The 27,969-nt window shown below is 64.6% G+C and overlaps 1 protein-coding gene across 1 annotated transcript in view; it reads left to right on the top strand.

Annotated features, from left to right (window-relative positions):
• The first annotated feature begins 15,329 nt into the window (after positions 1–15,329).
• MUC5B (mucin 5B, oligomeric mucus/gel-forming) overlaps positions 15,330–27,969 on the top strand; it is a 39,710-nt gene continuing 27,070 nt past the window's right edge. Inside the window, exons 1-26 of the mRNA XM_040638797.1 lie at positions 15,330–15,426; positions 16,106–16,177; positions 16,581–16,631; positions 16,940–17,201; positions 17,328–17,442; positions 17,575–17,665; positions 17,887–17,993; positions 18,839–19,040; positions 19,517–19,642; positions 19,750–19,867; positions 19,969–20,107; positions 20,435–20,545; positions 20,788–20,857; positions 21,214–21,351; positions 21,697–21,861; positions 22,190–22,284; positions 23,208–23,334; positions 23,536–23,791; positions 24,102–24,157; positions 24,243–24,343; positions 24,426–24,577; positions 24,876–25,014; positions 25,107–25,220; positions 25,903–26,082; positions 26,515–26,754; positions 27,501–27,657. Coding sequence (XP_040494731.1) covers positions 15,339–15,426; positions 16,106–16,177; positions 16,581–16,631; positions 16,940–17,201; positions 17,328–17,442; positions 17,575–17,665; positions 17,887–17,993; positions 18,839–19,040; positions 19,517–19,642; positions 19,750–19,867; positions 19,969–20,107; positions 20,435–20,545; positions 20,788–20,857; positions 21,214–21,351; positions 21,697–21,861; positions 22,190–22,284; positions 23,208–23,334; positions 23,536–23,791; positions 24,102–24,157; positions 24,243–24,343; positions 24,426–24,577; positions 24,876–25,014; positions 25,107–25,220; positions 25,903–26,082; positions 26,515–26,754; positions 27,501–27,657 — 3,472 coding nt within the window. The 5' untranslated portion in view covers positions 15,330–15,338. The remainder of the gene's footprint in view (positions 15,427–16,105; positions 16,178–16,580; positions 16,632–16,939; positions 17,202–17,327; positions 17,443–17,574; positions 17,666–17,886; positions 17,994–18,838; positions 19,041–19,516; positions 19,643–19,749; positions 19,868–19,968; positions 20,108–20,434; positions 20,546–20,787; positions 20,858–21,213; positions 21,352–21,696; positions 21,862–22,189; positions 22,285–23,207; positions 23,335–23,535; positions 23,792–24,101; positions 24,158–24,242; positions 24,344–24,425; positions 24,578–24,875; positions 25,015–25,106; positions 25,221–25,902; positions 26,083–26,514; positions 26,755–27,500; positions 27,658–27,969) is intronic.

The following is a 27,969-nucleotide window of genomic DNA, read 5'->3' as shown; positions in this document are numbered from 1 at the left end:
CAGCTCCTGCAGCCTGTCGGTCTGGCCTGCAGAGCCCTTGAGGGCCGGGTGAGAAGCTCGTGGCTCTGACAGGGAAGGGGGGTCCCACCTTCACGCTTGGAGAGTCCAGGTGGTGGGGAGCTTCTGCCCGGAGAAAGGGATGCCAGGTGCTCCCAGAGATGGCCATGGGATGCCAGGGAGCCTACGGCCATGTGGGCAGCTTATAGCTGCCTCCAGAGCCAGAGCCCCGAGGCCCGGATCCTGGGAGCGTGGGGGCTGCAACTCTGCCCCTTTGGCCACAGACCTGGGCCCTGGGTGCCGGGTTGGCTTCGCAGAGAGCCCAGGGGGCTTGGGTGCTGGACACAGAGGCCTCTGGGGCGGCCAGCTAAACTTTGGGAGCAGAGACCAAAGAAGGATGATTTTGGGGACAGAGTGAGGACTTCTGGGCTTGGGGCTGAGGCAGGAGGGCAGCGGGGGGCCACACGGGTGCTGCCCTCGGGGTGTCCCCTTCCAGGTGAGCAAGGTATTGAGGGCCACGGCTTGCCGGCGGCGGGCCAGCCCCTGTGCAAGACCTGGGCGCCCCTCGTCCCAGTGACACACACGGATAGGAGGCAGCAGGCGAAGTGTCCACTTCCCAGACAAACCCCCGTGGAGTCAGCAGAAGCAGAACCAGGGACAGCCGGCGTGGCAGCCAGACCCGTGAACCTCCGCCCCCCTGGAAACGTCTGCAGCGTCAGAACCGCGCTGTGAACAACTGTCCTGGGGGGACGGCCGCGCCCTGGACAGGAGACAGGTGGGACACGGAGCAGGACCGGAAGAGGGAGCGGAGGGGAGTGTGAGCCCGACTCGGCTGCCCTGCGTGGCCCCAGGCGGAGCCGCCGCGGTGAGGTCTGGGAGGAAGTTGGCAAATGCATTGCATCAGAGGCCCTCAAACGTCCGGTCCACCGTGACGGAGCGCAGGGAGGTCAGAGCCAGGGAGCATGCTGGACACGGCAGCCCCCCACTGGCCGGGGGGCCGGGGCCCTGAGGGGGAGCCTCCTGCACCCGGGCCCCGCTGAGCGGGGCAATGGTGGGCAGGCAGAGCACACAGATTCCTCGGAAGAAGGCCGCAGGGGAATAGGCAGAAGAGGGCAAGAGGTTGAGCTGGGGGGATTCTGGGCCTGCGGGTGGGGGCAGGGCGTCCTAGGCTGTGCAGGCTGTGGGCGTGTCCGAGGTGGCCAGGACTAAGGTGGCCAGGTGGTCGAATGGGGCACAAAGGTCAGCGAGGACCAGGCTGTAGTCTTGGGGGGCCTGAGTGAGGGGGCCGTGGGGGGTCCGGGAAGAGGTGGTCCAGCCCCGTCTTGTCCTTCAGACCCCCGCGGGTGGTTGAGGATGGACAGAGGGGGTGATGGAAGGAGTGGGAGACCAGTTGGGGGGCTGGGCTCAGGGCAGGTGGGGAGTGAGGAGGGGTCAGGGGAAAAGGCGATAGGCCAGCCAATGGACAGCGGGAGGGGGGCTGGGAGGCAGGAGCTCCACAGGGCCACGCTGCCAGGGCCACGCTGGAGGTGATGGTGGGGAGGGGAGGGGACGCTGGGCCTCCTCGCTGTACCCCAGAGACTGAGGACCCTGGAGGGGAAGAGGTGGACGTGGGGAGAGATCCCTTGGACAAGACTGAAAATACCAGCAGTGCCCAACAGCTTGGGAAAACACATTGATGACCTGGGTCCCTAAGAGCCTTGCTCTGGGCCCAGCACCCTGGCCTGCCCAGTGCCCACCCCGGGGTCTCAAGGGCCTGAGCAGGTGATGCCTGGTGGGGCTGCCATGGGGGGTCCAGGAAGGGTGCCCAAGACGGGTCAGAGCTGGTGCAGCCCGACGAGGACCCACCGCTCCTCCAAGGAAACAGCTTGGGCAGCCCCCCAGTGGGGCTCAGGGGACGTGTGCCCCACTTCCCACTCCATGGGTGCCCCTGTCAAGCTCGGGGCCACCTTGTCCCTGAGCGAGCACCGCCGCCCATCCCCCATGCAATGACAGAGCAGGTCAGGTGCCCTTGGGGTGTGGGCGGAGGGGGGACCCAGCCAGTAGGCAGATACAGCCCACTTCAGGGGCTCCGTCTGAGCAGGGGGGATCCAGAAACTGCGCACCTTGGCCCCAGCCGTTCCTCCTCCCCAGGAGTACCCCAGCGGAGCACAGAGCCAGGAGCCCCGTGGCAGCCTGTCCCCAGGCAGTAGCCCTGCCTTGCATTTTGGTGGGTCCCAAGTAGAGCCCAGGGGTGTGGGGGCTCCTTCCTGCGCTCCACCCCCACGGCCATTGGCCTGGCCCCAGGAGGCTGGCTAACTTGATCTCAGCAGGAAGCCGGGGCCTGGGGCTCCTCAGTGGGGGGTTTGGGGGGCGAATTCCCCAATAGCCCCAGCCCGGACAAGTGTCCTGTCGTCCTGAGGCCTTGCTCTGTCCTCAACCGACGGCTCCCAGGCTTCCACGGTCCCCGAGAGGACCTCAGTGCTTTGTGCAAACCAACAAGAAGCCGAGACCTGCAGAGAGCAGCCCTGGCAGGGGCCGCACCCCACGGAGGGTCAGGACCTGCCCGGCGCCTCATCCACCGTAGCGGGAACTTGCCCGGCTCATGAAGCCCACTGAGCTCTCACGGGGGCGCCACCTCCCCGCCCACGGTCATCACGATGGCTGTCCCCGGGCCGGCGTCCACACCTCCAACTGTGGGCATCGGGGAAGCTGAGTCTGTTTCTGGAGGAGCGAGCTGCTTCTCCGTCGGCATGCGGGTGTGCGTGTCCCACACACAGGCCTGGCGGGATGTGCGGGTGTGCACACGGGGGGGCACCGAGCCCTGGGACAGTAGAGCCCCTCCTCCAGAGAGGCTGTCGCCGGGCAGAGGGGCCTGACCCTCACCCTCACACCCACACACGCAAGCCCGGCTCGCCGTGCGTGCCCCCGGGGCCTCTCCTGACTGCCCAGACCCTGCTGTGCACCCCCAGCCCCGTGAGCTGGCTAACAGGTCAGAGTTAAGTTCTCTGACCACTGACCCGGGTGCAGCTCTAGCCCCAGCCTGTGGTTTCATGACCCGAGCTGGGGATGCATTCTCTCCCCACATGAGCAGCGTGGACACCTTCACCCCTAGCGTGTTAGCTCCGCGCACTCCACACCCACTTACCGAGCGCGTTGGCCACAGCCCCGACACCGGGACGCAGCAGGGGCCCTGACAGGCCCGACAGGACCCCTGACAGCCTCCCCAAGAAAACGTAAGAAGGCGAAGCCGGGGGCTACGGGAGACCGTGCCGGGCCCTGCGTCTGCCAAGAGGATGGGGCCTCACAGAGGGACGGTGCTCTGCTGCTCGGCCTCCCCAGCTGTGGGGCCTGAGCCAGGACAAGGCTGGCGTGCTGGATGCGGGCGTGTCCCCCAGTCCCTTCTCCAGGTCACTGGTCACTGCTGGGGCCCTGGGCTGGTGGGGGGAGTCAGCGGGCGGTACCCCAGCCACCGGCATTGACGTCTCTCCCCGCACGTAGCGGGGGAAGTGGCCCCAGGCTGTGTGGGCTGCCTCTGGGCCCCTCTGCCAACCTTGCGGGTGCTGAGTCAACACTGGGGTTCCTGGAGGGAAGGGAGGGTCTGTTTGCTGGTGGACACTTGGTAATCTCTGCCTTCCACCGGACGCTGCCCCTCCTGCTGTTTGCGCTCCCTCTACTGGGTTAATCCTGAGCAAACCAGGCTCAGCGGCTTGCCTCCAACCTTCTCTTCCGTCCACACTGGCCCTGCCTGTGCTGGCCTGTGCCTGCCCCCCCCAGCCAGGCTCCGAGGCTTCCCAAGACCCTGCATGGGCGGCTGCTTGTCCTGGAGATTGACCAGGGCCGGTGGGAAGGAGGAGGGGGAGGGGCGGTGGGGAAGAGAAGGAGGCACCTGCGGGCCCTGCTTTGGACCTGCCCCAGGGCGGGCCCTGGAAGCGCAGGATCCCCTCGTGGGCACATCTGCTGCCTGCTTGGGTTGGCTCTGCCCTCCCCCGCTTCCTCCTCCACTCTGGGCCTTGTCCTCTCCCCTCCGCTGCGTGCTGGCAGTCGGAATGGAGCTTTCTGGAGAACCTTTTATTTTGATGTGGTTTCGAGTTTATGGGTAAATTGCAGAGATAGTAAAAAGAGCTCCTGTCTGCCCTTTATCCTCATACACGGATGTTTGCTCTCGTGTGTGTACGTGCACCTGCCCGCCCTCTGTATCCACGTGTTTTTTTCCGAGCCACGTGGGTTTGAGAGGCATGCCCCTTCGCCCCGACATAGGTGGGTGTGTGTCTCCTAGAAACAGGGCAGGGGTCACGCTCAGAGGAGAAGCCGTGACACGCAGCACCCTCTAAACCACGGTCCTCGGTCATCCTGATACGACGGTGGTTGTCATGGCCCCACATTCTCGCAGCCCGGGATTTGATCCAGGACCCCATGTCCCATGAGCGCCCTCCCTCTTCTCCTTTAGTCTGGGATCTGTGCTCAGCCTTCCGCTGTGTTCCTTGACCATGACCTTTTCAAGGGGTGCAGGCTGCCTAGGTTGGGCAGCGCCCCCAAGTCTGGGTCTGTGTGCAGCTTCCTCACCTTAGGCTGGAAAACTAACAGAGCGAACGTGTGCCTCTCCATACATCGCACTTGGAGGCACCGGACGGCAGCTGGACCCATTGCCGGGTGGATGTCCCCCTGCGTCACTCAGGGCGTGTCTGCCAGGTCTCTCCACTGGAAACCAACCATCTGCCCCTCGGAACCGAGGAGGGTCTGTGGAGATGTCTGCGGGCCCCGCAGGTGCCTCACCCCTCCGGCCGTCACCACGACTGACGCCTTTCTGGTCACTTCCGCTCTCCCTGGTTGGCACCTGCTGCAGGAAGAGCTCCCTCTTCTCCCCCATTTATTTATTTTTCATTTATTCATTTATATCCGTACAGGCTCATGAACTTCTATTTTTAGTACAAATCTTTTTAAAAATATAAACCAATCAGGAAATTAGTGGAGTGGGAAGCTCTTAAGTGTTTGTTCCCCACAGAAACACTGAAAAAAGCAAGGACGAGTGTCTGAGCCAACGTGGTGGGCACTCTCTGCACAGGCAAAGGTCCACAGGAACCAAGCTAGAGTTCGGTCAAGAAAAGGCCGTCTTCACAATGGGTGGAAATTTGTGCGGCGGTTTTTTCTCATCCTTGCCCCACAGCCCCGGGGCAGTGGCGGCTTTGTCCTCGGATTGGCAGCCCAGTTCCCATTCCTCCTCCAAAACCAGGAGGAGCAGAGGAAGTCATGTCTGCGGATTGCTGCGTCCATCTGTTCTCAGTCGTCTGGTGGGTCCCTGGAGGGTTGACATGAGGTGCTCGCTTCTGTTTTGCTCACCTTGGAACTCAGGTGGCCGAAGCAGCAGGCTCTGCTCGCACAAGCTGCTAGGTGACTACAGACCCCCAGACCCCTAGAGCAAGCAATCACGGGGGGGAGACACACAGTAGCCCCCTTCGGTCTGCACAGGTTGAGGTAGGGCTTTTTGGAAAATGACGACTTCTGAAAGCAGGTATGTGCCCACGGGGATTGGGAAAGCCATGACCATGCTCAGGCAAGATCCCCAGGCTCAGAGCAAGCCTGCCCGAGTGCTGGAGGACCGTCCCAGCACAGAGCCAGACCGCAAGACAGGGGAGCTCTGGGGAGTCGAGGAAACTCTGCCCAAGCGTTAGCTGGACACGAGCTAAAGGAGCAGAGATGTCAGCGACCATACCAGGCAAGGAAGAGTCCTTGTCAACACCGTTTGGAGAAGTATCAAAACAAAGGGACACTTCAGCCTTTGACAACAACGAAAGGAAGGAGGAAAAGAAAAGAAAAAACCCAGCAAACACCAGACAAGGAGGAGAGTCTAACTTCCAGAGCTACCATATTATAATAGTCAAATCCCCAATTTTCAACAAAAATCACAAGGCTCACAAAGAAACAAGAAAGCATGGTTATTAAAAGGAACAAACTAAAATGAGAGCCATCATCCCTGAGGAAGTGCAGGTGTCAGAATTGCGAGACTAGGACTTTGCAACGACTGTGTAACGTGTGTCCTGAGGGCCAGAGCGAAGGCTGGACGGGACCAAAGGCCGTCAGGACATGGATGCGCGCGCGTCTCAACAAACAGATGAGAACGAGGACGAACAAACCAAACAGGAATTCTAGCAGAAACGCACCGTGACCGAAGTGGGGACTCTGCTTGAAGAAAGGAGCGAGGGAAAGCGAGCAAGCAGGATGCTGCCGAGCGGGCGAGACACGCATGACCAGGGTCCCAGAAGAGAGGAGAAAGGGGCGGAGGCGTTGTGTGAAGAAATCAAAGCAAAAACGTGCAGGAGGTCAACAAACCCCAAGTAGGGGCGCCTGGGTGGCACAGCGGTTGGGCGTCTGCCTTCGGCTCAGGGCGTGATCCCGGCGTTATGGGATCGAGCCCCATGTCAGGCTCCTCCGCTGGGAGCCTGCTTCTTCCTCTCCCACTCCCCCTGCTTGTGTTCCCTCTCTCGCTGGCTGTCTCTATCCTGTTGAATAAATAAATAAAATCTTAAAAAAAAAAAAACAACTCCAAGTAGGATAAACTCCGAGAGATCGACGCCGACACAGTATCATCGGGCTGCTGGCAGACAGCATGGGATCCTGAAGGCCGCTCGCCACCTGCAAGCTCTCCCCAGCGACACCGTTAGCTGACGTGGTCGCGGAGATCTTGGAAGACAGAGGCCGTAGGCGATAGAGTCTGACGTCCTGAAAGCAGCCGTGGTCAGCCATGGATTTGCTGTCTGGCCCAGCTGTCCTTCAAAAACAAGGGAGCGATTAGGACGTTTCCAGGTAAACAAACGCTGGGGGGGGTGCTGTACGACAAGCCCTCCTTCGCAGGGTGCTGAAAGGGAGGACACCGGACGGTCAGCAAAAGCTGTGTGTGCAAGGAAAGGTCTGCACACGTGTGGAGTTCAACGTTCCCGCGGTGCTGTTTGTCCTCCACTCTTAATGTCGTGTGGGTTTATTTTCCTTTTTATTTTTTTAAAGATTTTATTTATTCATTTGACAGAGAGAGAGACAGCCAGTGAGAAAGGGAACACAGGCAGGGGGAGCGGGAGAGGGAGAAGCAGGACCCTGGGATCACGGCCTGAGCCGAAGGCAGACGCTTCACGACTGAGCCCCCCAGGCGCCTCTGTCTATGGGATCTAAAACACAGATGCACAAAACCAACCAGGAATCTGTGTTTTGGGGCAGCCCCTCCCCCCCCCGTAGCAGGTGTAATTTGTCACAACAGCACAAGGAGGGTGGGGCCACACAGGGGCACGAACAGCAGGAGCTCAGCCGGCACCAAGCCCGAGCAGACCGTGTGAGTCTGGGGTGTTTGGTGACCCCACAGCCAGCGGACACCAAAGGAAGTGAGAAGGGAATAAAAATCCATCACTACAGAGCCAACCAAGCACACACGAAGGTGGGGGCGGAGGGGGCGGAGGGGGCGGAGAGCAAAAACCCCAGACGACGCACGGCAGACTGACAGTAATCCCGCGGAGGCCAGTCCGTCCTTATCAGTCATTACCGCAAATGTACAGAGATTGGTGGGACTGATTTTAAAACAGGATCCAGCTGCACGCCGTCTGTGAGACCCTCGCGTGAGAACTAAGGTTACAGACGGGCCGAAAGCGAAAGCTTAGAAAAATGTATTCCACGCCAATAGTAACCAAAAGCGAGGCAGGGTGACCACATCAACGCCACGTAAAGTAGACCTTCAGTTCCAACGGGTAAGGAGAGACGGAGAAGGATATCACGTATTGATCCAGAGCCAATGCCGCAAGAAACACCGCAGCGATAAACACACGGGCCCCACCCGCACACATGCGGCCACAGGACAGCACGGAGCGGGGAGGCCCCGTCCCACGTGTCAGCGATGGGCGGGACGACCAGACAGAAGGCGGACAAGGAGACGGAGGACGCGCCACAGACCCGTCACACCTACAGACCGCGCGAGGTCCTCAAGTGCACGTGGAATATTCTCCGAGATAAACTAGGTGCCACGCTCCGAGGCAGGTGCACTACATCCTAAACATTCAAATCACAGGAAGCATTCTTCCTGACCACAACCATCAGGAGAAGGAAAAGCGAGGGGGTGCCCGGCTGGCGCCCTCGGCGGAGCGTCCGACTCTCGGTTCCGGCTGGGGTCACGACCTCTGGGTCCTGGGATCGAGCCCCCGTCGGGGCTCCACGTCAGCAGGGAGTCTGTTTGAGATTCTCTTTCTCCCTCTGCCCCTCCCCCTGCTCCCGATCTCTAAAATAAGTAAGTAAATCTTTAAAAAAAGAAGAAAAATTGTGAAATTCACAGGTATGTGAAAATTGAACGACACAGTATTTTTTTTAAAGATTTTATTTATTTGAGAGAGAGAGCGAGTGAGAGATAAAGCACGAGCAGCGGGAGAGGGAGAAGCAGCCTCCCCACCAAGCAGAGAGCCCGATGTGGGGCTCGATCCCAGGACCCCGATCGTGACCTGAGCCGAAGGCAGACGCTCAACCGACTGAGCCCCCAGGTACCCCTAAACAGCACAGTCTTAACCAACAACAGGTGAAGAAGAGATTAAGAAATACTTAAAGATCAGTGAAAACGGTGAACACGCCAAAACCTGGGAGGCTCAGCACGGGGCGTGCGGAGGGGCGATGCGCAGCCGTGAGCACCGACGTGAGGACGGGTCTCCCCAGGCGGCAGCAAGAGAAGCAGAACTGCACCCGGAGCTCGGGGAGGAAGCCGCTCGTGGCGGTCAGAGCAGGGACAAAGGAGACAGGACAGAAAGCTGCAGAGAGAACCAGCAAATCCAACAGCTGTTTCTCCGCAAAGACCGACAGAAGCAACGAGCCGCGCCGACAAGAGGGAAGAAGGCTCAGCGCCGACGTCGAAACCGAAGGGTTGTTCCCACGGACCTGACAGAAGTAACGTGATCTTAGGGAGTCCTGCCGACAGTTTTTTCAGACTCGCTGAACTGGGAGACACGGATGGATTCTCAGAAACACACAATCAACAAACCCACTCACAAGATCGATGGACCGGACAGACCTGTCGCTGGTGCGGAGGGCGGTCGGCAATCACGGCCCCCCCGCGAAGAAAATCTCGGGACGGGAAGGGTTCACGGGTGAGGTCTACCGGTGTTTGGAGAAGAACCAGCACCGATACTTCCCAAACTTCTCCAAAACACCGCGGAGGACCGAACCGCTTCCGCCTGGCTCTGGGAGGCCAGTGCTCCCCCAACACGAACGACACACATGGCCCCGTAACCGCCATGAAATCCTCAACAAAATACCAGAAAACCAGTGCAGAAGCACATGAGAAAATTATACGCCACGACCGAGGGCTATATGCTCCCGGAGCACAGGAATCCACCAGTCAGCCCATTCATAGAACGGGGCGGGGGCGGGGCACACGGGCATCTCAATGGATGCAGAAGGAATTTGCCGGAATTCGACATCCTCTCATGATAAAAACACTCAACCAACCAGGATTGGAGGAAAATTATGTCATAGTAAAGGTGACATACACCAAGCCCACCCCTGATGTCATTCTCGGCGGTGAAAGATGAGAGCTTTTCCTCTAAGATCGGGGACAAGACGACGCCCACTCTCACCGCTCTTATTCAGCGGAGCGCTGGAAATTCAGGCTGAACAATCAGGCAAGAGAAAGAAATACAAGGGACTGTGGCCTGGATTGGAAAGGATGTCACAGATGACACGATCTTACGTGTAGAAAAACTCTAACAACTTCATGAGAAAACTGTTGGAGCTTCCTGCGGTCTGAGTATGGCCTCCCCAAACCCATATGTTGAAGTTCTCACCCCAAGAGGTGATGACGTCAGCAGGTGGGGACTGTGGGAGGTGACAGAGTCATGAGGGTGGAGCCCACACGGATGGGGTCAGTGCCATCGGGAAAGAGCCCCCACAGAGCCCCCTGACCCCTTGTCGGTTTTGCAGGAAGTCGGCAGGCTACACCCCAGGAGAGAGGCTCCCTCACCAGAGCCCGCCCGTTGTGCACTACTGGTGGGAATGCCAATGGCCCCTATTGCGAAAACTCGTTTGGCAATTCCCTAGAAAGTTAAGCGCAGAATTATGACATGCTTCACCAAGTCTACTCCTGGGTCCGTCCCCAAAGAAACTGCAAGCAGGGACTCAGGCAGATACTCACACACCCGTGTTCACAGCAGCCAACGGCTGGAAACAACCCCGTGTCCAACAATAGAGGTACGGGAAACAAGATCTGGTATACTCACACGGTAAGATACTCCTGAGCCTACGAAAGGGAGGGCAACCGGCCCCTACCGCCACGGCCAACCTGACAGCCATGAGGCTGAGCAGATAAACCAGACCCGAGGAGTACGCGCTGCATGGTTCCGCTCGAATAGTCTGCGGGGCCGTCAGATCCCGAGACACAGAGGAGAGGGCGGGCAACAGGGCCCGAGGAGTTTCTAATGGACAGCCTCTTTTTGGAAAGATTAAAGGTGATCCGGACGGACGGTGGACCCCCGCCCCACACAGCGCTATTGGTCCCTCCAAAGCTCCTCTTGCGGCCCCAAATGGCTCTGTGTGTTGTGAGCTCCATGGGGCAGGACGTTTGCTCTCCTTATCCAAGTTGCATCCGCAGGGCCCAGGACAGTCCCACCCTGGGGCTCAGAATTCGCTAGAAGGAAGGAAGGAAGAAGGCAGGGACAGAGGATGTGGACGGGGAAAGGGATCTGTGTGAAGACCAGGAAAAGGTAGAAGAGGTTGGGGGGCTCATGGTCTCCACCTGGGGCAGGGCGTGTCCTGTGGGAGGCTGTCTACATGCTTGCTGTCTGGGGGGCAGGGTGGGAGGAATGGGCATGGCCCTTCTCACAGTGGAGGTGGCTCCAGGGCCCAGCCCCCACCCCAGAGTCTCACGCCTGCTCCGGGTGACTTGCCCCCTCCAGCAGGGCTGTCAAGGGTACTTCTGTGCATCCCAAATGCCCAGCATGGGGTGGAGGAGCTTAGGAATGTCTGTCGATGGACAAGCTGGGGGCCTGCGGGCCATGATGGCCCAATGCGTCCTCATCCTGTTTCTTCTGGACCAGGCTGGGCCCCTGCGTCACACTGGAAACACCCTGAGTGTGTTGGGAACAGGAATGAGGCCCTGCCATCCCAAAGCCCAGGATCGTGGCCTGTCACCCACATGTCACCCGGGGTGCTTCCCTGCCCGGGCCACCCTCCCCACCGGGGTCACCCAGCCTGCACTGCCAGGCTTCAGCCTGTCAGTCACACCACTGGGCCCCTTAGCTACGGGGAGCACGAGCCCCTGGAGTGTAGACCAGGGCTGCCAGGATCCCCGTGGTTGTGGCCACACAGCCATCTGGGGGGTAGGAGGCAGCAAGTGTGAAAGCCCCATCCTCAGGACAGTCCGGGCGGGCTCTGGGCTGACCTAGCGCCAGCCACGCCTGTGCCCCCCAGGGCCGCGCCCCAATCCTCCTGCACCCTCCACGGTGCCCGAGGTGAAACTGGGCAGACCGGCCATACTCAGTTAAGGCCTGTGTCTCAGTGCATCCTGGGAGCCCCGCGCTCGCCTCTGCGCCCCTGGCACCGCTGGGATGCAGGGATGCAGGGAGGGGTGGGCTCAGAAGGGGGTGCGGGGTTGCTGAAGACCCCTGGGCACCCAGCAAGCCCTGGAGGGGAGGGGACAGTCCGCCTCTGTGCTCCGCGCGGCCCCTGGGTCTGTGGGCTGAGTGAGGACAGGGGCGGGCCCAGGGCGCAACAGGCTCCTGGCACGGTCCCTGGCGGAGCCCTCCGGAGCTCCAGGAGGCGGCTCCTTCCCGGCAGCCCGCTCCCCTTCCCTCCCTTTATCTCCGTCTGTCCTCAGCTCCGTCAAGTGTGAAGCGGTAAGCTGGCTGAACAAACAGGGCCCGGAGCCGCATCCGGGATGTCCCAATAGCTGTGCCCCGGGGCCCTCCGCCCGTCTGCCCACAGGACAGTGCTCACGGGGAGGGAGGGGCCGCACAGGATCCGGACCTCGCCAGGTCTCCATCTCACTCGTTCGGCGCATTGATTGAGTGCCTACTGTGTGCCAGCTCTGAACACTGGGCAACGCCCCTGCCCACATGGGGCTCTCCTTCCTGGGTGGGGGCGCGGAGGGGTAGATGGCAAACTTGAAGTCCCGAATAACTTACAAACTCAGGTGCCCAGGGCTGCTCACATGTGCAGTGGTGGGAGGGGGTGGCTGGTGGGGCCCTCTGATGGCGGTGGGGTGCTCGCTGAGTCGGGGCGCTGAGGGATGGGCCAGCAGGGCAGGTGCCTGGGCGTGGCCGGGCGCCCAGTGGGGCGACACCGAGAGCCGGAGCCCTCTGGGAAGCAGCAGGGGCCAGGCCCCGGGGTTCAGGCTGAGGGAGGCCCACAGGTTTGCAGGGCCGTGGACGTAAGGCCCGTCTGCGGGAGATTCGATGCGGAATCAGGGGCCGGCTCCCAGGTGGGTGCACCCTCCCAGCACTAAAGAGGCTGGGAACCAGCAGATCCCGGGCCTCCAGACACGCATGGCCTGAGGGCCATCAGCCAAGCCGAGGGGCGACCGCCAGGGGAAACCGTGAAAGCTTTGAGGATGGTTTTCCCGTTGCCCCAGCAACTCCACTTCCGTGAATGAATCCTCGGAAAGACAGATGCAGGGGGATCCCCGCTGTGTGCTCTGGGAAGGGGTCCTGCCCACCACCCGAGGGGCTCCTGTGCTTCCCAGCTGGGGTCCGTCCCAAGGGCCACTCTCAGACACACTCCGGCGTGGGGAAGGGTGTCCAGCACTGTTGCCAGAGCCGGAGAATAAGACATCTGGAGCGTGAGTCAGAAGGGCGCAGGGGCGAGGCTGAGCTAGTCGCTGACGGGGAGAAGGGTACCGTGTGACCCCCGCAACAAGCCCACGCCAGCCGGGGAGCTGGGACTTCGTGGCTTCCGCTCAGGGCAGGACTGGGGTTGAGAGACCCCCCGGCCCCCCCAGGTGACCCTATCAGCCCTGCCAGGGGTCCTCAGGAGCATGTCGCCATGTAGACATCAGCCCCCGCACGGCCTGCCATCCACCGAGGACCCTGGTGGCTGGGCGACCCTGAGGGGCAGGGGCTTCCTCTGTGCTCCCCGGCCTCAGGTCACCTAGCCAGCCTCGGGAGCCAGGTGAGGGTCAAACCTGCCCTGCTGGGAGTCTCTGGCCCTGCCTCGGCCAGGGCATGCGTTGGACAAGGGCCAGCCTGGGTGTCCATTCCCAGGGCCTCCGTTTCCCTTCAAATCTGAACGTGGTGACAGAGAGGAGCTCAGAGACCCACAGGGGTAATGGTCAGCAGGGCTAAGGTCTCTGGGCACGGAGCCTCCTCCCAGGACCCCCACAGCCACGCAGCCCAGGCACCCCGCCCTCCGCACATGGCTGACCACCCCCTAGCTGAGCAGAAGCCCCAGGGACCAGGAGTGAGCGCCCCCGGCCAGCGCCCAAGGCTGCCCGATGGCTGAGGCCTCGTCCAGGTTCCGGGGAGGGGCTCGACCTGCAGGCTGAGCATGGGGTCGTGCTGACCACCTCCCTACTGAGTGAGTGAGACAGGACCAGGGCGGCCCAGGTGGCCGCATGCAGGGGCTCTGCCACCCAGGATGGGCTGCCGGCACTACCGTCCTGGCACTAGGTGGCCGCCCCTCTCCCTCTGATTCTCAGGAGCTGTGGAGGAGCGGGGGATGGGGGAGAGTGGGGGCAGGGGTCCACAGCCACAAATCCTTCCTCCTCCAGGCGTCTTTCCTGCCGAGGCCCCTCCCCGAGAGCAAACACACGTGGCTGCCTCGGGGGAAAGGACGGAGCCCTGCGTGGCCCAGGAGCCGGGCTCGGGGCCAAGGCTTCCTGCTATATAAGCCCCAGGGCCCCCAGGGAGCGAGCACTGGGGCCCACTCCCTCCCGGCCACCCGCCCGCCGCCGTGCCAGCCCCCAGGATGGGTGCCCTGAGCGGGTGCCTGGCGCTGTCCTGGGTCCTCGCGGCCCTGCTCTTGGTGCAGAAGACAGGTGAGGACGAAGACCCTGCTGGCTCCATCGCTGCAGTGGGGGGTCCCCGCAGGCCACTGGCTGGGGAGCTCTCTTGCTGAGAGTGGGCAGCAGGATGCCACCCGTGTGCCCCAGTGGGGCCCCCAGGCTCTCCGCCTGCACCCAGAGAAGCTGGGTCCCCCCGGGAGAACCGGCGACAGGGTGTTGGGGTGGGGGCTGGGTGAGCGGGCCGAGGCTGGGCGTCTCTCTGCTCCCTGGGAGGGCGACAGCCATCAGTGCAGCCCCCACGGAGGCTCCAAAATTCCACCTCAGGTTGGGGTTGGAACAGCTGACAGGTGAGCCGGCCGCAGGGCAGCCCCATCTGAGCCCACCTCCCCGCCCTCGGCGCCTCCCCAGCCATTCCGTGGCACTTAGCACCTAGGGGAAGCACCACTGGTCCTCATACTTACTGTCAACATGAAAGACACGGCCTCAGGGGCTGCCTGGGTGACACCCAGCAGGGCTGGCCTGGAGCCCTGGCCACTGCAGTCTGCCCCGCCCGGTCCCAGCGCTGAGCTCTGTGCCCTCGAGGGCTCCCCGCAGTGCCTCGCCCAGGTTCGGGGGTCTGGGCAGCTGGACACTGGCCCACGGCTCCCTCCATCAGTGGCCGCCTTTCTTGGGGCCCCTCCGAGCAGGGCTGGGAGTAGGGGGGACCTCCCCATAGTGGCTCCCAGCGGGGGTGCCGGGCCCCCAGCCTGCTGTGCTAATCAGGTTCCTGTTGGCTGGTTTGCACAGCCGGCCCCCACGGCCCGGCTCTTCAGGCTTCTCTGGGCCATGCGGGCCTCAGACCACGTGCCTCAAGAGTGGGTCCCACCAGTGAGCCCCATCGTCCTCCAGCTGCTTCTCTCAGGGGGGCAAATCCCACTAGGGGTGGGCGAAGGCGGTCTGAGAGGAGGCCCCACGTCAGGCAGGGTTGTGCTATCAGCCTCGGTGTGAAGGGACAGTCGGTACCGGGCATTTCTCTGGCCCAGTGATGGAGACCAGGTCTCGCTGGGCGAGTGACCCCGCCTGAGGAGGGCCCCCAGTGGAGCCAATTCTTGCCGGAACCAGGCCTGGATGGGGAGGCGGCGTGCGGTGCCAACTGCCTGCAAGACCCTCTGGTTTCTGACCGTGAGGTGGCCAGCGGCTGGCCCTGGCCAGGCTCACGCGGGAGGGGCGGCAGGTCTGGGGTCAGGGGTGGACACAGGGAGCGGCTGTGCCTGTGGGAAATGCAGTCACCCGGGGCCCTCGAAAGGAAAGATTAATGCCGGGCCAGTCCCTGTGGTTTCCGTGTCTGAGGTCCCCGCTGGGATAGTCGAACAGGAAGCAGAGGCTGTCGCGGTGGCCTCCCTGTGCCCCTCGCTGAGCTGGTTGCACCAGGGACATGGGGACATCGGGGCCCCGCCTCCCGCTCCCCAGGAAGCTCCGTCTTGGGCTGAGCGTGGAGACTCCCGGCAGACCAAAGGAAGGAGGTCAGGGCCATGGGAAGGGGGTGCTGCAGGCTGAGCTCGGCCGAGGGGCCTGGGAGGGCTCCCCGCTGCCCACCACGGCGGTGAGGGGGCGTGGGGGTCTGGCCACCGGGGGAGAGCGCCTGGGCTTGGCCCCCGTCAGGCTGGTGGAAGAGGCCCTGCCTGGAGGTGGTGGGCACACAGGCCCCCGGGGACAGCCACCCCACGCCAGGGCCCCCAGGCCTCCTGCCACCGTGACAGATGGTTCTAACTCAAATCTGGCTCTGGTCTTGGGTTTCTGCTAAGTCATGCCCAGAAGCCTCCCCAACTGCGTGTGTCTTTCTCCCCAACAAAGCCGGTCTTTGTCCTTCTCCAAAGGAGGCCCGGGATGGGGCCGAGCCCTCTTCTGGGGTGGCCAGGGTCAACGGGGCCAACGCCTTTTCCTGATTCCATTCTCCTGCCCGGAGCCGGCAGCGCCAACTGCCCCGGCCCGGCAGGATGAGGCCCCGCCCTGAATTTGTAGATGGGGAGGCTGGGGGTCAGCGCAAGGAAACTGGGTAGCTGTGGCCCCTGTGGAGGCTCCCATCCCGGCAGGGCCTCACTTTCTACCCCGTAGCGTGTCGTGGGGCCGCCACCCTGAAGCCTACCCAGAACCGATGGCGAATGTCCGGCTCTCATGGACTCCCGTCCCCTTTCCCCGCAGAGACCCAGGGCAGCGTGGAGCCCGGCCGGGCAAGCACAGAGGCTGCCGCGCTCAGTCGGAGAGCGGACATCGGTACGTGGCCCACGCTCCGGGCGGCGGGGCGCCCCCGGCAGGCGGAAGGGGCTGGGCCCCGAGTGGGCCAGGGATCTGGACGGGGGATGGGGGACAGACCCCCTTCCACATCGGCGGCGCATCAGGCAGAGACCCTTCTGGGTCCCACCTGCCCACAAGAAGGGACGGCAGGGGGCGCGGGCTCACGCACATGTGCGCACCCAGGGCAGCCCACAGACAGGAAAGCCCGGGCAACGATGTGTCTGGGGCAGACGGCGAGGGCCGGGAGGGGCAGCCCTAGTCCTGGGCTCGCTGGGCTAGGTCAGGGGGGCCTACGTCTCTCTGACGCCCCAGGGCGGCCAGTGAGGAGGACGGGCTCCCCAGCCCGGCTGCTTCTCTAGTGTGACCCACCCTCACTCTGCAGCTTGGAGCATGACCGTCCTCCCGCCCATCACCGTCTTGCCCACCATGAGCTGTGAGTGGACGCTGCCCACTGCTGACGGGGTGGGGGCTCACAGATCTGGGGGGTAAAGTTGGCACAGTGTGGGCAGCTGAATGGCTTTGGTCCCAGCTGGGAGCCCTCCCCGTGCACAGCTCTCCTGGGGGCTGGCCCCGGATGCTGGGGCAGGGGCAGGGCTCTCAGGGAGCATCAGGACAGCTAAGGGCGGCGAGGCTGGTGAGCAGCTGCCCTCGTGGCTCCCACCCCAACGCGGGGTCAGCTGCCCACGGGTGGCTGGGCGAGGCCGGTGGCATCTGCCGGGGCCCCACACGCTCTCCCCGCAGCCCGGAACCCCGCACACAACGGGCGCGTGTGCAGCACCTGGGGCGACTTCCACTACAAGACCTTCGACGGGGACGTCTTCCGCTTCCCGGGCCTGTGCAACTACGTCTTCTCCGCGCACTGCGGCGCCGCCTACGAGGACTTCAACGTCCAGCTCCGCCGCGGCCTGGCCGGCTCCAGGCCCACCATCACCCGCATCGTCCTCAAGACCCAGGGGCTGGTGCTGGAGGCCTCCAACGGCTCCGTCCTCATCAATGGGCAACGGTGAGCCTGGCGCAGGCAGGGGAGCAGCCGGGACTCCGGGGTGGGCTCGGGGCCTAGGGCTCGTGGGGAAGGCCCTGGACCCTGCTGGACACCTGGCTGTGGGACGACCGGAACTTTCCACCCCAGGGAGGAGCTGCCCTACAGCCGCGCGGGCCTGCTGGTGGAGCAGAGCAGTGTGTACGTCAAGGTCACTGTCCGGCTGGTGCTGACCTTCATGTGGAACAGAGAGGACAGCGCCCTGGTGAGGATGCCCCACCCCCACACCCCTCCAGGCCTGTCGGGGAGAGCCTCCCAGTCCCCAGGGCAGGGGCAGCAGGGGCTGTGGGCTCGGCCGGGCTGGCTGAGGCTGGAGCTGCCCCTCCTCTGCCCCCAGCTGGAGCTGGACCCCAAGTACGCAAACCAGACCTGCGGTCTGTGCGGGGACTTCAACGGGCTCCCGGCTGTCAACGAGTTCTACTCCCACAGTGAGTGCCCGTGGGGGTTGGGGGGGTGGAGTCAGGAAGCCGAGCCTGTGGGTCCCACCTGGGGGGGAGCTGGATGGTCCCCAGGAGACCTGGAGGGGGCAGCCTGGGGTGGCCTCACCCAGGCACTGGGCAATACTCAGGGCAGTGATACCCCAGAAGTTTCGGGTGCCCCAGGCAGGGGGCCCTCAATGCGCTCCACACCAAGCATCCCCTGCCCACAGATGCCAGGCTGACCCCTGTGCAGTTCGGGAATCTGCAGAAGCTGGACGGGCCCACAGAGCAGTGCCAGGATCCCCCGCTTTCCCCAGCCAGCAACTGCACAGACAGGGTGAGCCCATGGCCCCTGCTCCCCGCAGGGCATGGGGACAGCCAGGAGGGTGGACCAGGCTTCCCGGGCTGGGTCCTGCGGTGTCCGGGTGAGAGGGGGTCTCCTAGCCCTTGGGTGGCAGAGGACAGGCCTCCACTCTGGAGACACACCCTCTCGCCGACTCCCCTGCACTGACTGCACACATGTTCTGAGCACATGTGCCCTCTGAGTGGGCAAATACGTGTCCGCACACGCACAGTCCTGCCCGTCGTGGGGCACTTGGGAGCCCAGGCGAAGAAGCCCTACAAGGGAGCTGGGAGGACCCCACTTTGAGAATCTATCTGTGAGCCTTAAATCAGGATGTGGAGCTGCAGCTCACCCCCAGCTTGTTGGGGGCGGGGGTGGGGTGCTGGGAAGGAGGAAGGGTTCATCGGTGGGCTGCCTGAGGGCCTCCCCCTTCTCTGACTGGCCTCTGGGGTGGGGGGCACCCTTCCTCGGTGCTCATGCCATGGACAGGTGCATCCTGGAGCCGAGTGCGTGGGGGAGGTGGACTGCACAGTCACGGCTCAGTCCCCAGAGCCAAGCAAGTCCTGCACCCGGGGTGGCAGAGTCCTGCACCCGGGGTGGCACGTCCACGGTGGTGGAGGGGAAGGATAGGAGGGTGGCCGGCTGGCTGGGCAAGGGATGCACGGGAGGATGGAGGGATGACAGACGGTGGGTAAATGTGTGGGACGGACAGATGGATGGAGGGATAAAAGGAACCTCAAGGGGAGGAAGGGGGTCCCCTGGCTTGGAAAAGTCTGTAGGGCCCGGGGTCCCCCCACATGCACCGAGGGTGGACAGTGCCAAACCTCTGTGCTCCCCAGGAGGGCGTCTGCCACCGCACCCTGCTCGGCCGGGCCTTTGCGGAGTGCAACACGCTGGTGGACCCCGCCGTGTACGTGGCGGCCTGCACCCAGGACCTGTGTCGCTGCCCCACCTGCCCTTGTGCCACCTTTGCGGAGTACTCCCGCCAGTGTGCCCACGCGGGAGGACAGCCCCAGAACTGGAGGGGCCCGGACCTCTGCCGTGAGTGGTCCCAGACCAGGGCCAGCCCCAGGCCCCACACCCACATGGGGTCCCAGGGGATGGGGGTGGGGGGGACAAGACCCCTGGGCAGGACATCTGGCATCTGGCTGGGGACCCGGGACAAGGGGAGTCAGTTGGGAGGGTGGACAGGAGAACAGAAGGAATACGCCTGGGGGACCTGGGAGGCCCAGAGGGAGGACCCGGCCTGGGCGCAGCAAGCTGAGCTCACCCCAGAAGCCAGGTGGGCCCAGGGGGGCTGTCCAGGAGGCATTGGGCCCCAGGCTCCCTTGCCTGCCAGAATACAGCTGGGGGCCCGACAGGCGGGGCCCAGCCTCCCAAGATAAGGGGCTCCCTGGGCCCAGCTGTGGCTTTGGGGGACCCCTGATGGCATGTGGAAGGTTGGGAGCAGAGATGGCCTGCCTGTCCACCCTGCACCTGGTGGCTTCCTGGGGCCCAATTGCTGCCTCCCCCTGCAGCCCAGACCTGCCCCCTCAGCACGCAGCACCGCGAGTGTGGCTCGCCCTGCACCGACACCTGCTCCAACCCCCAGCGCTCCCAGCTCTGCGAGGACCACTGCGTAGACGGCTGCTTCTGCCCCCCAGGCAGGTCCTCCTGGCCCTTGGGGACTGGCCCCCACCCCCTGGCTGCTCCTGGTCACTGAGGTTCCAACCCCCGACCCGGCCCACTTACGACCCCCCACTGTCCCCAGGCACGGTGCTGGATGACGTCACCCACGGGGGCTGCATGCCCCTGGAGCAGTGCTCCTGCAGCCACGGCGGCCACACCTATGCCCCAGGTGCCTCCTTCACCACCAGCTGCAGCTCCTGGTAGGCCTTCTGGCGCCCTGCCCCCGGCGGGGGGTGGGGTGCATGGGGTGGGGTCTGCCTTCTCCACATCACGCCCCTCTGCTCACGGCCTCCCTTCCCAGCACCTGTTCCGGGGGGCTGTGGCAGTGCCAGGACCTTCCGTGCCCTGGCACCTGCTCTGTCCGGGGTGGGTCACACATCTCCACCTATGACGAGAGGCTCTACGATGTGCATGGGGACTGCAGCTACGTCCTGTCCAAGGTACGGCCCCAGTGGAGTTTGCGGGCTTGTCTGGGGACTCTTCAGGCCCCCTCTGCCCCTGTGCAGGGTCCTTTGATGGTCATCAGAGGGGGTGAGGCCCCCTGGATCTCCTCCTGGGGTCCCATTCCCAAAGGGAAGCCCCTGTGCTCACACTCACGGGGCCAAGGGGCTCCCAGGCCCGGAGACAAGCTGCCTGGAGGTGGCCGCAGGTGTCACAGACCACCGAGGGTCACCATCCGTCTGCACCCACACGGGCAACCCTGGGAACAGGCCTCCCCACGTGTGCCTGCACTGTCCCCTAACGCACTGTGAGCTTTGCCCTGTCAGACCTGTGCAGGCAACGGCTTCAGCGTGCTGGCCGAGCTGCGCAAATGTGGCCTGACGGACAACGAGAACTGCCTCAAATCGCTGGCGCTCAGCGTGAACGGCGGGGACACGGTGAGGTGCCAGCAGGGGTGGGGGCGCGGACACAGGGAAGCTGGCCAGACAGAGGCCTGGAGGACGCAGACTCCAGCTCCCTTCTTAAACGCCACGGCCCCGGCGCAGCCCCCGGCCCTGAGTCCCACGGAGCTGGAGATTCAAGGCCACGGCTCCCCTCCCGGCTCTGCCTCTGCTGGGTGGGCCCCCGGGGAGCGCTCCCTGGCCCCTCCCCCACCGACCTGGCTGCTTCCTCTCCCTAGATCATCCAGATCCAGGCCAACGGCGGGGTGTTCATAAACTCCATCTACACCCAGCTGCCCATATCAGCAGGTACGTGGCCCGGGACGGCTGGGCCACGCTGCAGCCAGCCGGCCTGCTCCCAGAGCCCGCACACAGCCGGCTGGGTCCCTTGCTAGTCCTTTGTGGCCTGGGGCAGTTCTGGAAGATGCCATGGTTGGTTTCTTGTCCGCAAGTGGGTTATGGTCCGATCGCAGCCACCGTGGGGACCTGGTGTGGAGCCTCCTGGGGACCAGGACTGGTCACTCCCAACACCGCCCCCTCCCAGGGCCCACCAGACACCTGTCTCCTCCCAGTGCATCCCCAGGGCACCCTCCCCTTCCCCCGGGCTGTCTCAGGAGCAAGGGGGCTCGGTCCGGCCAGACCCTGACTCCGGCCCATCCCCGCAGCCAACATCACTGTCTTCAGGCCCTCCTCCTTCTTCGTCCTGGTGCACACGGGCCTCGGGCTGCAGCTGCAGGTGCAGGTGGTGCCGCTCATGCAGGTGTTCCTCAGGCTGGACCCCTCCTACCACGGACAGACATGCGGTGAGGCCGGCTGCAGGGCTGGAGGGTCTGGTCCCCAGACTCAGCAGCAAGCAGGATGTGCTGGCAGGAAGTAGGGATTGGGCGGGAGCTGCTCCCAGGGCACCCCACATCTGAGCTGCGGCCCCGGGGAGGTGACCGGGGGCAGGGGGTGGAGAGCGAGCCACGCTGTCCTCAGTAGGACAGGCTTTGCACAGGGGCTGACCCTACCAGGGCTTATCTGCAGCTGGCTCTGGAACCAAAATCCTGGGGTGGTCTGCCCTGTGATGGTTTCTAGAGGGACTCAGGGTTAGCGGATGGCCAGGCTGGACTCCCGCTAATGCCCCACCCCTGGGCCCCGGTCCCCAGGCCTGTGCGGGAACTTCAACCAGAACCAGGCCGACGACTTCCGGACCCTCAGCGGCGTGGTGGAGGGCACGGCTGCCGCCTTCGCCAACACCTGGAAGACCCAGGCCGCCTGCCCCAACGTTAAGAACAGCTTCGAGGACCCCTGCTCCCTCAGCGTCGAGAACGGTACTCCCACCCCTGGGGGCCCTCGTTTACCTGGACCGGGCCTGGGAGCCGAAGCCTCCTGTCTCACTGGGCCCTGGGGTGGATGGGGCTGGGGGACCCCGATACCCGGGTGTGCATGCCTGCAGGCATCAGGGCCTGGGGCCCGTCTCTGCGGCGAGTGCCCTGCTGCCCTGTTGGCACAATGGGTCAGCCCCCTATTCCAGCTTAGCTCTCCCAGGGTGGTGGGCCTCCTGGAGTCTGGGTGCAGGAGCGGAGGCTGCTGGGGTGGGCAGACACGGGGGAGGAGGGGTGCAGGTGGCAGCCAGCTAGCTCGCCTTCCCTGTCCCAGAGAACTACGCCCAGCACTGGTGCTCCCTGCTGACTGACCCGGCCGGAGCCTTCTCCCGCTGCCACTCTGTCCTCAACCCCGCGCCCTTCCACTCGGTGAGACCCCTGCCCCACCTGGGAGCTGTGCCCAGCCTCCCCTCGGGGCTTCCCTGGCTCAAGGCCCCCGCCACAGCACGGGCTGGTCAGTCCTCCCCTGGGCCTCCATGGGTGTGGTTGTTGGCGTCACAGAGGGGCACATGCCAGGTCGCTAAAAACTAGAGGAATTGCTTCCATCCCAGTCCTGGAGGACAGAAGTCCAAAAGCAAGGTGTGGGCAGGGCCATGCTCCCTCCTAAGGCTACAGACCCCCTCCTGAGTCTCCCAGCATCTCGGGGATCCAGGTACCCCTGAGCTCGTGACCATGTCACCCCAGGCTCCGCCTCCGAGCCCCGCCCCTGTGTCTGTGTCCGAATTCAGGGCCCATCTCATCTTAATCACATCTGCAAAGACCCTATTTCCAATAAGGTCATTTTCTTAGGCCCTGGAGGTTAGGGCTTCTGCATCTTTTGGGGGAACCCAACCCAACCCACAACAGTTCACTCGTAGGCCACTTTCCCCGACACTCAAAGCCTGCAGTGAGCGCAAATGCACCCTCAGGGGTGTGTGTCGACAGTGGATGGCCCAGGCCCACCTCTGCCCATGTTGGGGGTGGCACAGCTCCACCCTCTTCACCCCACGTGTGCAGAATGCAGCCAGACCCGGCCTGGTCCCGAGGAGGCCCCTCCTGACCCTGACCTTAGCCCGGCCTCATGCCTTCTTGCTGCCCCTTCCCCGACCCGGCCCACGTGGTCACTTGGTGCGGCGCAAGCTGTCCCTCCCGGGAGCCCTCCACCAGGCCGCTTCCATCTGTCGCTGCCGAGAGCCCTGTTTGTGGCAGATGGCCCAGCCCGGCCGGGCGGGAGACCCAGGAAGGATGCACAGGGAGAGGAGGGGCCCCGGTGGGCTGAGGTCCCTGACGGCCCCCCGCGGCTCCGTCCCCAGAACTGCATGTTCGACACGTGTAACTGTGAGAAGAGCGAGGACTGCCTGTGCGCGGCCCTGTCCTCCTACGTGCACGCCTGTGCCTCCAAGGGGGTGCTGCTCGGCGGCTGGAGGGACGGCGTGTGCAGTGAGTGTCCCCGGCCCACTCTGGCTGCACTGGGGGTGGGGCCAGGGGCGCTGGGGACCCCGGGGGGGCCCAGCTTCACGCTTCCTCGTCCGGGCCAACTAAGGACCCGGTGTCAGAGGGGAAACTGAGTCTCGAGCTATGTAAACTTCAGCCTGGAGGGGGTCCTCCAGCCACTGACCGGAGCGCTGCCCTCGCCCCCAGCCAAGTATGTGAGCGGCTGCCCCAAGTCCCAGAACTACAGCTACGTGGTGGACGGCTGCCAGCCCACCTGCCGTGCTCTGAGCCAGCTCGACGTCACCTGTGGCATCGACTTCGTGCCTGTGGACGGCTGCGTCTGCCCCTTGGGCACCTTCCTGGACGACTCGGGTGCCTGCGTACCCGCCAACGCCTGTCCCTGCTACTTCCGTGGCTCCGTGGTGGCCCCCGGGGAGGTGGTGCATGACAACGGTGTGGTGTGGTAAGCGGCCAGCGGGGCCCACGCCCCCACCTGCACCACCGTCCCCACTGCCCGTCCTGGGCCCACAACGGTCTCACCCCGTGTCACACCCAAAGATCATGTTGAAACACAGAGGGGCTCCCTGGGAGGGGAGGATGCCGCCTCCCCGACCGAGCGGTGAAGAGGGACCCCTCCCCTGGCCGGGGAGAGGGTTCTGAGGGTCTGGCGCCCAGGCAGGGCGTCTGTGTTGGGCTCTGGGCGGAGCTCTGGGTGGGGTCTACAGGGTGGTGGGCGGGCAGGGGGCCCAGACAGGATGGTCTGTCTCTCGCAGCTCGTGTGCGGGTGGGAAACTGAGTTGCCTAGGAACAGCGGAGCAGAAGAGCTCAGGTAGGGCCTCCTGGCATGCCCAGGGGCAGGGGCGTCTGCGGGCCTGGGGTGGGGCCCCTCCCAGCCCAGCTGCCTCCGTCTGCAGGGTGTGCAGCCCCCATGGTGTACTTGGACTGCGGCAACGCCTCAGCGGGCACGCCCGGGGCCGAGTGTCTCAGGAGCTGCCACACGCTGGATGTGGACTGTGTGAGTGGCCGGGGAGGGCATGCCGCCCCCAGTGTCCCCGGGCACTTGGGGGGATGCGCACTGATGCCGTACCCGTCCACAGTTCAGCACCCACTGCGTGTCTGGCTGCGTCTGCCCCCCGGGGCTGGTGTCGGACGGGAGCGGGGGCTGCGTGGCCGAGGACGACTGCCCCTGTCTGCACAACGAGGCCACCTACAAGCCCGGGGACACCATCAGGGTCGACTGTAACACTTGGTGGGCTGGGCCTCCTCTGCAGGAGGGAGGGAGGCTGGGAGGAGCCGAGGCCTGGCGTTGCCCCCACCCCCGGAAAGCCCTGGGCAGTCCCCTCTGTCCTTGGAAGGTGCCCCCGAGGCCAGGCTGTCAGAGCTGCCACCGGGGCCCGCAGCCCCACCTCACCCCAGGCGCCAAGGGCTTGGAAGCCAGAGACAGGGGGATGGCAGGCCCGTGCCCGCCTCACCCCTTCAATTAGCCCCTCTGGAGAGCGCGGCGGGGCCGGGGCTGGGGGCAAGCAGGCTGTCCGCTGTCCTCACAGCACGTGCAGGAACCGCAAGTGGGAGTGCACCCGCGAGGCCTGCTTGGGCACCTGCGTGGCCTATGGGGGCGGCCACTTCATCACCTTTGATGGGGAGCGCTACAGCTTTGAGGGGAGCTGCGAGTACACACTGGCCCAGGTACACGGGGGCCCCTCCGCGCCCGCCCCCCGCCCCGCTCGGCCCGTCCGCTCTCGCAGCCCTGAGCTCAGCCTGACCCCTCCCCGTCCCAGGACTACTGTGGGGGCAACGGCACCACCAACGGGACCTTCCGCGTGGTCACCGAGAACGTCCCCTGCGGGACCACGGGCGTCACCTGCTCCAAGGCCATCAAGCTGTTCCTGGGGGTGAGCGGGCCACCGGGGGCCCTGTCCCTCTGTCTGCCCTCGGGCTGGATGTCCCGGGACTGCCTGGGCACATGGTCACAGCCAGGGGACCTGAAGCCAGAGAAATGCATTCTCTCTCGGTTCTGAGCTGAGACTCGGGCAGCAGGTGTCCCGGGGGCCGAGTCCCCCGCCAGCCTCCAGGGGGACTCCCTCCTGCCTCCTCCGTGGGCCCGCCCCTTCTCTCCTGTCACAGGGACACACCTGGGTTTGGCATGAGGCCCACCTTAATCCGCACGCACGAGCTCATCCCTCCCTGACTCCCACAGAGACCCTTTCCCCAAACAAGGTCGCACTCGCAGGGGCTGTGAGGTGGACATACCTTTCGGGGGCCCTGTTTTCAGCCCACTACACTGGGGTGCCCAATTCCAGCAGAGGGAGGTCAGAGTTCACCAGACAGAGAGCCGCACTGCTGGCCGGGGGCATCACCCCAGTGACCTGTGGCCCTGACCTTCCACGTGGCCTCCCCAGGCCCCCGGCACACCCTGCTTGGCCTCCTGCCTCGCGTTCGCTGACAGTGTCGGGAGGCAGCTCACCCTTGACCCCAGCCCTGGGCCTTGGGCCCCTCACCGTCCGTGGGGGCCCTCGACCTGGGCCTCGGGTGGCCCTCAGTCCCTGCACAGCGAGCTGCCTATGCCCTCTGCAGAACTCCGAGCTGGTCCTGCATGAGGGAGCCTACAAGGTGCTGCAGCGGGGACCGGGCCGAGACCCGCCCTACAAGGTCCGGTACACGGGTACCTACCTGACCGTGGAGACCCCCGGCGGCCTAGTGCTGTCCTGGGACCGCAAGACAAGCGTGTTCATCCAACTACGGCAGGACTACAAGGTGAGGGCGGGCCGTGGACCCCTCTGGGCAGGTCAGAGCCCCTCCTCCGAGAGCTGGCCCTGAGGAGGCCGTCTGGCAGCTGACAGTCCCCTGACGGCCAGGGCGAGTCCACTCACAACGCTGACTTCTGGGACGGGCATGTTGAGGCCAAACCGACCAACAGGCAGAGTCCTGGTTAGAGCGCATTCTAGCCCTCTGGCGTCCCCACTCCATGGGGCCTGCCTGCCCACCTGTCCACCCCCTGCCGCCCACCTGCCTGCCTGCCCCCTGCTCACCTGTCCACGTGCCTGCCTGCCCACCTGCTGACCACAGGGCTCACCGTGCGCCCCGTCCTCCTGCACGTGCATAGGGGCACTACCCTGAGCTCCCCCCCGCCAGGCCGGGCTGGGCGCTGTGCCCTGAGCCCCCGGTGCCGCCGTCCCCCGTCTGCAGGGCCGGGTCTGCGGGCTGTGCGGGAACTTTGACGACAACGCGGGCAATGACTTCACCACGCGGAGCCGGTCCGTGGTGGGCAGTGCCCTGGAGTTCGGCAACAGCTGGAAGTTCTCCCCGTCCTGCCCCGACGCCCCGGCCCCCAGGGACCCCTGCACCGCCAACCCGTACCGCAAGTCCTGGGCCCAGAAACAGTGCAGCATCATCAACAGCGCCACCTTCGCCGCCTGCCACTCTCAGGTGGGCTGAGGGGCTGGGCTCTGGCTTGGGCGGGGGGGGCACTGGCTGGGGGGGGGGCGCTGGCAGGCTGGGGCTGCCTCCTCCCCTCCTGGCCAGAACTGGGTCTGGCCTGGGCCGGGCCTCCGAGCTCGGAAGTGACGTGAGTGCCTGCCGGGCGGGAGGTCCAAATGGAGTGCCACGAGCACTGCCCAGGAGTCCCAGCCCGGAGCGTCCCCGCGGCTTTCCTTGACCACTCAGGCCTGTCCCCCTAGAAGCCATATGGACCCCTGGCATCACCTCCCTGTCCTACCCACGTTCCCCAGCCTGCCGGGCCTCTCAAGCTCTGAGGACCGGTGGTTTGCCTCGGAGACTCTCCCCTAAGGTCCTTCCTGTGACCTTCACGAGGACTCCGGGGCCCACTCACAAGCACGGTCTCAGGACCCAGGACCTGCCTGTGCCATGCGGCCGGTTTAGGAGGAAAGGGCTGCTGGCAAACATGTCTTGGGTCCACTCTGGGCTCTGCTGCTTGAGGGAGGAGTGTGGTTGGGAGGCTGCCCCCTTACCCCGAGGACACAGGCAGGGTCACAACACGGCTGCGGGGAGGGCCGTCTGTAGCCACAGACGTGATGCGGGCACGGGGGAAGGTGCCCAGGTGGGTGGGAGTCTCGGATCTCAGACTGCAGATGTGGGTGCCACACACAGCCCGCTCCTGCACTCGGGCGGGCAGTCCCCTGACGGTGCTAAGCGGACCCTCCCGCTCCCCCCAGGTCGACCCCACCAAGTACTACGAGGCCTGCGTGGGCGACGCGTGCGCCTGTGACTCGGGGGGCGACTGTGAGTGTTTCTGCACGGCCGTGGCCGCCTACGCCCAGGCCTGTCGCGACATGGGCGTGTGCGTGTCCTGGCGGACCCCGGACATCTGCCGTGAGTGGGGCTCTGCCGCGGTGGTGAAGGGTGGGTGCAGGGGTGGGGCCCGACCCGCACATGGTAAACCCGAGACCCTTGGCGCCTAGGTGCCCACGGGCTTGCCCGTGTCTGTGTGCTTACAGACCAGCGGGGCAGGCGGCCACGGGATGGGAGGGCTGGTGAGGGACCGGTGTTCCGAGGGCAGGGCTGGAAGCAAGGGGTGCGCCCTCAGCCTCTCCCTCCACACGCAGCCCTGTTCTGCGACTACTACAACCCCGAGGGCCGGTGCGAGTGGCACTACCAGCCGTGCGGCGCGCCCTGCATGAGGAC

The sequence above is a fragment of the Ursus maritimus genome, unplaced genomic scaffold, assembly GCF_017311325.1.
Source record: "Ursus maritimus isolate PB19 unplaced genomic scaffold, ASM1731132v1 scaffold_23, whole genome shotgun sequence".
In the NCBI taxonomy this organism is placed as follows: domain Eukaryota; kingdom Metazoa; phylum Chordata; class Mammalia; order Carnivora; family Ursidae; genus Ursus; species Ursus maritimus.
This window is presented reverse-complemented; position numbering and strand designations above follow the sequence as displayed.